At 49.3% G+C, this 9259-nt stretch overlaps 1 protein-coding gene across 1 annotated transcript; it reads right to left on the reverse strand.

Annotated features, from left to right (window-relative positions):
* Positions 1-2875: 2875 nt before the first annotated feature.
* On the reverse strand, positions 2876-7754 carry LOC132592654 (uncharacterized). Its single transcript, XM_060278930.1, has 2 exons — positions 6951-7754; positions 2876-3678 (listed from the first exon to the last, which is right to left on the reverse strand). The coding sequence occupies exons 1-2, from the start codon at positions 7301-7303 to the stop codon at positions 3318-3320; spliced, it is 714 nt and encodes a 237-aa protein (XP_060134913.1). The 5' UTR covers positions 7304-7754; the 3' UTR covers positions 2876-3317.
* Positions 7755-9259: the final 1505 nt, after the last annotated feature.

Genomic DNA, 9259 nt, shown 5'->3' on the forward strand with positions numbered 1-9259 from the left:
ACAATGGGAGCTCACCCCATCGCAGGGATCCGAACTGCTGACCTTCTGATCGGCAAGCCCTAGGCTCAGTGGTTTAGACCACAGCGCCACCCGTGTCCATTGGTAAGATTATTTAATTTACATCAAATATAGAGGCCCAAGGTGAGGAAATCTTTTTCAACATGAAAGCCACATTCCTTTTCAGGGGGCATGTGCCAGTGGAGGGTGTAGCCGGTAAGAAAAGTGGATGTGCGCAAACATATATGCAGTCACTTTTCTCTCCTCCTGAAGTCCATCTGTTCTTCAATACCACAATCCTGAAACTGAAGGTGGCACTGATTTAAATTTGTTCAGACGTTCCACAGGAAGGTTCTTATCTACAAGGAAGGTTCTTATCTACAATGGAATTTCTATGCATGAAAGGAAGATTTCCCAATACATGAGGATTCCATAAAAATTGCGAACAGGTGATGACCCTCAGGACCAGTGACAATGGTGGGGCATAGGAAATGGTCCTGTTCAGATGTCTTGGGAAATGATGTTTTTTCCACTCCTTTGGTGGTATGGAAACTGCCTTGGCTGGTAGGCCACATATAGTTGCAGCTAAACTCTGTGGGTCAACTTTGATAATGCAATGGGTTCCCACACTTTCAGTCATTTGATGTTGTATGGTGTTAGGTGCATTCAACTGTGGCACTTCTAACTTGGTCCTGTGGGTCAGAGGTTCCCCATCCATGCACGGCATCAGGTGTGAGGAACCACTGGCCCTCCAGATGTTGGCTGAGCTACAACTCCCACCAACCCTGGCCATTGGCCATGCTTGCTGGAAAGACAATTGCCCCACTATAAAGGTAAAGGTAAAGGGACCCCTGACCATTAGGTCCAGTCGTGACCGACTCTGGGGTTGCGCGCTCATCTCACATTATTGGCCGAGGGAGCCGGCGTACAGCTTCCAGGTCATGTGGCCAGCATGACAAAGCCGCTTCTGGCAAACCAGAGCAGCACATGGAAACGCCGTTTACCTTCCCACTGTAGTGGTTCCTATTTATCTACTTGCATTTTGACGTGCTTTCGAACTGCTAGGTTGGCAGGAGCTGGGACCGAGCAACGGGAGCTCACCCTCAGAGATAGCAAACTGTCCATAGTCACACAAAAAGGCATATTACAACTTGTCCGAGTAATGCTGACATTTAAAACATCACGAGAAACAGTTTTTAGGACTCCTCCCTCAAAAAACAGTCTTGTTATATTAATTTATATATAATTCACTTTAAAATCTATACAGTAGGTCAAACTTGCTGTCTTATTTTTATTTGCTCGATTTTTATGCTGTACTTTTCCTTCTTCCTCTCCTTCCCCTTCTCTCTAAAGATTTTTTCTTTAATCACTACCTAATAATAGGTTAGCCATTTTCCTGCTTGACTGGTTTAATACCCAGGTGATCTGGAATTTAGGTCTTTGAGCATTCTGATGAACATTCATGTGCACTTCACGACCATTCAGCAAAATTCATCAGCAGTTCATCAAAGGAGCTTATGAGCAAAGCTCATTAACATTTCACTGGGAGTGTAGTGTGCATGAACTCTTGAGAGCTAATGATGAACTGTATCCACCCGAGTGCCTTATGCCCCAAGTCACCGCAGTAGCTGAAAAGGCTGCATAATAAGGTGAGCTGTTTACATTATATGCAAGTTGACTGGCTTTCTAGATGTAGCAGAAAAAAATCACTTTAAAGGATATGCTATTTATTCCCCCTTGACATGCATGAACTTGTATTTCAAGATACAACACTCTGGAAAAAAAGAAGATTAAATGTCGACCTAAACAATTTAAAACCTCCAAGAATGTATGCATTTTTAGTCACTTTCTATTTACTATTTCTAAAAAAAACTGACAACCTTGAATGAATCATAAATAAAGGTTTTATTGTTTCAACCTTTATTGTTTATTCCAGTGGCAAATCTAGTTTTTTTTTATCTGGCATTCCTCCAAATCTCCTTACAGATGAAGTACCACCAAGTTTATCTTACTGCTTTTTAAAAGAAAAATGTGGTGCAATCAGCATAGAATAATCTTTCTATTGCCCCTCCTCCTTCTACAGTAGGGGTTAGTCAACATGCTGCCCTCCAGATATTGTTGGACTACAACTCCTATCATTCCTGATGATTGGCTATTCCTGCTGGGGCTGATGTAGACAAGCTCAGAGATCATACAACTGCCTTCCTGCTGAGGTTTGGGAGTTCCCATGAACTATGTTCTGTGAACCACTAGCTTAGGCTTTGGGTGTCTGAAGAGAGAACAAAAGAGCCTGGATGTATATTCTCACCCACCAGGAATGGGGTGGAGCTGAACATGTTTTCCCCTACTAGGTGGTATAAGAGACTGGGCTTGACATTCCGTGGCCTTGATATTTCACAATCCAAATCAACATTTGGAACTGAAATATTGGGTTGCTTGCCTTCTGTTTGTGTGTCGAGGCTTACCAGAAATTACCTTAAAATAACTCACAACTGACAACATAATTATGGTTTGGTTTTTGGCAAATAATTTAGGGCCACAACTTTATTAAATACACCAATTTTAATCCGAGTGTTGGCTTAGGCTTTTGGTTATCCACTCGTCCTTCCTAAAGAAGGACTATCACCATCTGTCCACTGAGGACAGGACTCAACTCATCTGTCCACTTAGGACAGGACTCAATCAGCTGTCCCCTTCGGACAGGACTCACCTCATCTGCCCAGTTGGGGCAGGACTCACATCAGCTGTCACCATAGGACAGGACTCACCACTGTCCGCTTGGACAGTTCCTGCTCCGACTTCCTGAAGGGAAGTCAAGTAAACATACCTGGGGGAGAGGAGGTGGCTGAGCCCAGTCATTCCCTCCTCTCTTTGCCCAAGAATGTTCCCCAAGGCTCTTTCTCTTATAATTTGGGCCCACCATCCCCGCCAATGGCGGGATGGTAAGGACAAGAGCGTAAGCCCCGAGATTCCTTTAACGGAATACTACTATATGGAGCAAACGGAGGTGGGGGTAGGCATCTGTGTGCCACACCCCTCTACCAACCGATTAACCAACCAAAAGCCTAACCGCCAATCAAGCCATCACAGGCTTGCCGCCAACACTCAGAGACCTAACCCTCTTTTTAAGCCCTCAGATATGTCCCTCAACCAAACGTCATACCCAGCGGGGGACAGGTGCACTCCATCATCCCGATATGGGAGAGGGGCTCTAACGTAACTCCGGGATGTCGTATAAAACGTCCCCCAATTCCAATCACCCGCTTGGAAGCTGCACTGTAACCCTTTTCCTGGCTCTTTCCCCGGCCAAGGGGGGAATGTCACTCCGCCAGTGAAACCTTCGCCACAGTTGAGACCAGAGAAAGGCGGTTTCCGGGAACAAAGTCCGTATCTCCAACAAATCCCGCAGGATAGCCAGGCGCAGCGATAAAATAGAGACCAAAGCGGGGATATCGTTCTCCCCCAGCTGGAGCACCAGGGCGGACGGACAACCAAGCAAAAGGGCTTTGCGCTGCAGCAAAGGGAGGAGTTTCCCCCCAGCGCATGCCCCTCTTGCCCATCCAGGTCACATGGATGTTGGAAGGAAGGCCAAGCTGAAGACCCAGTTGTGTCTCAGCAGCGCAAAGGCCTGTCCAAGGACTATGGAATGTCGCACCATCCATATGTGCACGTCCGCAAGTCCTGGAGAAACAGCGGAAACAAATAAAAAGGTTAGCAACGGCTCCTAACATAAGATTTTTTAAGCGGCAGATTTCCACCTGCCCAATTCCTTACATACAACTCTTAACTTCAACCTCATTCTGGAGAGAAGATCAAAAGAGATTGGGCTCCTGGCAGGGGGAAGGGGAAGGACAAAATCTACCCCATCCCTCCATGGCCTTGCGCACCACAAATTTGGCACAAGGGTCCCTATGAAAAAATAATTTAGAAAAAGGAAATAGTCACAGGCTGGACCTTAAAGGTCCTGGCAGCCCTTCCCAGGTGAAAAAGGATGTGCCAAATATTGGAACACCTGAGATGAAGAGGGTTGAGCGCCTGGAACCAGGGACCTGAAGCGCTCCTTCTGCAAGCGGGACAAAGCGTCAGCTAAGCCATGGATAAGCCAAGGACAAAACGCGCTGAAAATTTGAAACACAAGCACTGCATAATGAAAGCCCTTAGCAGAGCCGATACCAAAGTTGGCTTTGCCAGGACGGTCACCACGGCCTTGGTGTCTGACCAGACGCATACACGGCGGTCCGTGAAGTCGTCAACCCAACTATGTACTGCCACTGCAAAGGAAAACTCAAGGAAAGTTAAATTCCTGCGCGATTTCAATGCCCTGCAAAGCAGGGAGCCATCTTCAAGTGCATCACCTGCTGTTCAGGACAAACCAAATCCCAAGGAGCCCGCTGCATCAGAGTGCACTTGAAAATCGTTGTGCAGGTTCAGCATGCCCTGCCACAAGGATACTCCATTGCATTCCTCGAGGAATACCATCCACATACGCATAACAGCCTTCTCACCTTGCGATAGACGCACACAGAGCTGAGGCAAACGCCAACCAACCGTGTGCTTGGGTAAGCGTGCGCAAAATAGGGGCGCCCAGGCGCCACTACTCCACAGGCAAAGTTAAAGTGACCCAGCAACAATTGCAACTGGCGAAGAGTCACCTGTTCCGGCACAAGCATTTTCTCAATCACCCGCCTTTGAAGGCTGCACAGGCTAATGAGCAGCCCATTGGCATGGCCTTCTTGAAATAAAAGGAGCCTTCACACTGAAAGCCAAACAGCCAGAAATCATGTGGGTGAATCGGCATGAGTATAAATGCAGATAAATATCACATTTCGCCATCAAGGCTCCCGGCCCAAACTTCCTGACCATTGTGATTGCTTGATCCAAGGAAGCGTACTTGACCGTGCAGGGTTCTGGAGGAATCACGTCATTGACAGACGTGTTCCTGGGGTGGGACAAATTATGCATGAGTCGAAACTCACCAGGAGCCTTTTTGGGGGCGATTCCCAGGGGAGAGAGATGCAAGTTGGGAAAAGGCGGTGTCGCAAAAGGCCCAGCCATGCGCTGTAACACTATTTCTTTATTGACCTTCCGCCTTGCCACTTCATGCAACACTCTCACCGTATTCTGAATTCCTAGGATTCCTAGCCAGGGGAACCGAAGCTATCGGAATCCGGAACCCAAAGGAGAAACCATCCCGCAGGTATGCGGCTGCTTCTGCATTAGGGTAGGATGATAACCACTGTATGAGGGCCGACAACTTAATGGGAGAAAAGGCTAATTTTGGCAATTCACTTTGATGTGGAAGCTGCGGGGGGAGCAGGGAGGGCAGGGAGGGACCCTTTTGTCGCCTGCTTGGAGCCCCCCCGTCCCCCTCGCCAGGGCCGACGGCCCACATAACAAGAAACCACCGGGTGATCGCCACCACAAAGGTCACAAATGTGCCCATAGATACACTGTGTGCGCTGACATAGACCTTTGTCGAAATCCCAGCAGCGCAATTTACTTGCCACCTTGAAAGGCTGAGACTTAGATTTCTGCTGATCTGCGGGCTTTTGTGTCATTGATGGAGCCACGTAGGTGGTCCAAAGGTCCAAATCTTTCCTATCAAAAGGTGCAGTGTCTATGTTTGCGGCACGCTGCCGGAAACGCTCATCATAAACAATCACGGCGGCTTCCCCTGTCATATTAAAGGCGGTACAATTGACTGGTATACTATAAGGTGTAGGGCCCTACGGGGGTATGCTGCCACTAGGTAAAGGTAAAGGGACCCCTGACCATTAGGTCCAGTCGTGACCGACTCTGGGGTTTGCGCGCTCATCTTGCGTTATTGGCCGAGGGAGCCGACGTATAGCGTCCAGGTCATGTGGCCAGCATGACAAAGCTGCTTCTGGCAAACCAGAGCAGCACACAGAAACGCCGTATACCTTCCCGCTGTAGCGGTTCCTATTTTATCTACTTGCATTTTGACGTGCTTTCGAACTGCTAGGTTGGCAGGAGCTGGGACCGAGCAACGGGAGCTCACCCCATCACAGGGATTCGAACCGCCGACCTTCTGATCAGCAAGCCGTAGGCTCAGTGGTTTACACCACAGCGCCACCTGGGTCCCATGCTGCCCCTACTACACCAGAAAAGACCTGATAACAATCGAGCCAACGCTCGAACGTCCGTTCCACCCTCTCAGACCTGTCCTTCTTTTTAGTACTGACCATGGTCTTTCCTTGTTCAGGGACCACGTCCTCCGGCGGAGCCAAAGCACAAAAGTCTACATATTGACCGTCTAGAATCCTAGACCTCAATTTTGATGACAAATGGCTGCCGGGAATAATATCCCTAGCGCTGTTGGTGGAAATTGTGGTTCCAGGAACCAACTCCCCATTGAGGCATTCTTGAACAGCGCCATAACTGGCACGATGGGAATTCGCTCGACGAAGCCAAGCCCAACGAGGGCAACCAAATTGGTCAAAGGCCTGGAAACGATGCCGTATGAGGAACGGCCTAGGGAGCTGGGCATGTTTAGTCTGGAGAAGAGAATGTCAAGGGGTGATATGATAGCCATGTTCAAATATATGAAAGGATGACATACGGAGGAGGGAGAAAGATTGTCCTCTGCTGCTCCAGAGCAGCGGACACGGAGCAATGGATTCAAACTTCAAGAAAGAAGATTCCACCTAAACATTAGGAAGAACTTCCTGACAGCAATAGCTGTTCGGCAGTGGAATCTGCTACCAAGGAGTGTGGTGGAGTCTCCTTTGGAGGTCTTTAAGCAGAGGCTTGACAGGCATATGTCAAGAATGCTGTGATGGTGTTTCCTGCTTGGCAGGGGGTTGGACCGGATGGTCCTTGTGGTCCCCTCCAACTCTATGACTCCATGACTCTATGAAGTCCCGAATCTGTCTCCCCATCAGCCCCCATAAGCCCCAGAGATGAGTCAGAATCCCCGGAACTAGAGGACAAACCTGAGGTGGTAGAAGCCGAAGCATCGTCCTTGCGCCTCTTGGCACGCTTCTGTGAATGCCTTTTGCGATGGCGTTTCCGCCCCGAGAAGTCCTGGCCGGCCCTGGGAGGGCATCCTCGCCAGAGGTGGTTGAAGGCACATCCCGCCGCAGGGCCACAGCAGAACTCTGGGGTAGAGGTAAGGTGAAATCACAACGTTAGTAGAAGCACCTGCTTGCGTAGCCTGCCCCACCCCGCCTACACCACCCGTGGCCGGCCTCCTCTTTCTCGGGCGCCGCGGTTGCTTCCCCTCCCTTCGTCGTTGGACGGAGGGGGCGGCCGGCACCACCAGAGGTGTGGAAGAGGCATTTGGCATTAAAATGCTGGAGGGTAGGAAGAAATGTCCAGGCGCTGTAATAAGGCATCCAGCCCAGAACCAAGCTGTGCCAGGGCCTGTGGGTCCCCAGCAAGGCTTGCAATGAAGGCTTCCACGCGGCCTGCAGCATGCGTGGATGGCGAACGCAGCCCCCTTGAAGATCCTTTAATGAGCCTCTTCGATTTTCCCGAAGTGGATGGTTGGGCTGCCATCCTATAAGAACAATCCAATGAAAATTACAAGCAAACAAATGTGAAATCTTGCAGGAATGAATTGCAAATCAAACCAACAGATGTCGCCAGCCAAACCCCCCAAAGGGGGCCTACAAACTATTTAGAAAGGCCAACAGCTATATGAAGACCCTTCAGCCCTGTTGAAGATCCAATAGAAATCAAACCAATTTGTATCGCAGGCTGGGTTAGGCCAGGCCCCACTACACACCCAACCGCCCCCCCCCCAATAAAGGAGGGAAGGAGAAATGCGCAGGCCAAAGCCAAACACTTTACCCCCGTAAATCAATTAATATTATTATTCCCAGCCAAAAATTAAATTAAAATTAAATTAAAACAAATTAAAATTAAACTAATCAATTAAAATGATCAAATAAGCCAATCAAGCACTACAATAAATTCAAAAGCTTGGCCAAGGAATGAATTCAATGCCTAACAATAATAATAAATAAATAAATAAATAAATAAAAACAGCAACTAAATTCCAAAAGGTGTAATAACACCCCATGGCCAGAGCTCCAAAGCAGGCTGCAGGCACACAAGCCTCTGAATAAAACGCAAGCAGCACAAATTTTCTTTAAGCCACCGCAAGCACAAATAAATAACCTCGGCTGTGTGGGTCAAATGGAACTCAAAGCCCCCCAAATGAACATGAGAGGGAACCCCCTCCCAAGGCCCCAGGGCCCCAGTAGCCCCCCCAAGCCGCACCCCCAATATGAAAGGCAGCAGCCCTGGGCTTAACACTAAACAAGAGGAGGGGGGGGAGTTCAAAGAGACGCCCAGGGGCAGGCGAGGCCTCTGCAGAACAGGCGCAGGGAGGCCTGGCGTCCCTTCCGCAATGCACCCCCACCCCACGGCACCGTAGAACGCTGGCAAATGCCGCGTCCCTCCAAACAAGCTCAAAAGAGGCCCCCAGCAGAGCGCAAGCTGCTGCGACGCTCCGCAACAGTAAAGAACCCCACCAAAGCACCCACGCAGACCCTGCGCAGCCCCACGCCACCCCCCAGCGCCTGAAACGGCCGGGCGAGGAGCCGAGAGCCAAGGCTCTCAATAGTACAAAAAGTCCCTTCGCCCACCCACCAGGCAGCAGCTCAGAAAAACAGCGCTGGGGCAAGGAACGCAGCAGTGGGGAATCCTAGCCAGAGGAGGGGGTGGGAGCACCTTTTAAACTCAAAAGGAAGGGGTGCCAACGTGGGGGGGGGATTCCCAACACCCCCAGCCGAGCCCGAGCCGTTAGGGCGAGGGATTGGGGAGGGAGGGGAGGGGGAGAAAAAATGAAGACCAAACGGAGCTAAATTAAGCTAGTTAATAAAAGGCTAACCCAAAAGGACAAATAATAATAATAATAAAAGGATCAAGTACAACCAGACTCAGTGGAATCCAAAGAGGATGCTCTCTTCGGACGCCAAGGCAAAATGTGCCTAGAAAATGGAGGGCTAGACCTTAAAAGGGGGCCCTTCTGCCAATCATAACACAGGGATTTGCATAGCCACGCCCCCATTACTCAGCATGACCTGTGGCCTAGGCCATAACCCAAACCCTAAAGTAAATTTTCCTCACAGCCCTACCACAATCCGCTTTATATTGGATGATATAAAGCGCTTTAAAGCAAGGACAATAAACTGGTCACCCTCCAAATGTTGAAGGACTCTTATCATCTTGAAAAACTGTCCGTATTGAATGGGGCTGACGGCAGTGTGTGTCCAAAAAATACCTGAAGCACCCA

The sequence above is a fragment of the Zootoca vivipara genome, chromosome 9, assembly GCF_963506605.1.
Source record: "Zootoca vivipara chromosome 9, rZooViv1.1, whole genome shotgun sequence".
Lineage (NCBI taxonomy): Eukaryota > Metazoa > Chordata > Lepidosauria > Squamata > Lacertidae > Zootoca > Zootoca vivipara.

Coding starts and splice junctions, on each gene's coding strand:
- LOC132592654 (XM_060278930.1), bottom strand. CDS start 7,303: ATGCCAAATGCCTCTTCCACACCTCTGGTGGTGCCGGCCGCCCCCTCC. Junction 3,679..6,950: donor TTCGGCTTCTACCACCTCAG/GTTTGTCCTCTA, acceptor CTGTTTCTCCAG/GACTTGCGGACGTGCACATA.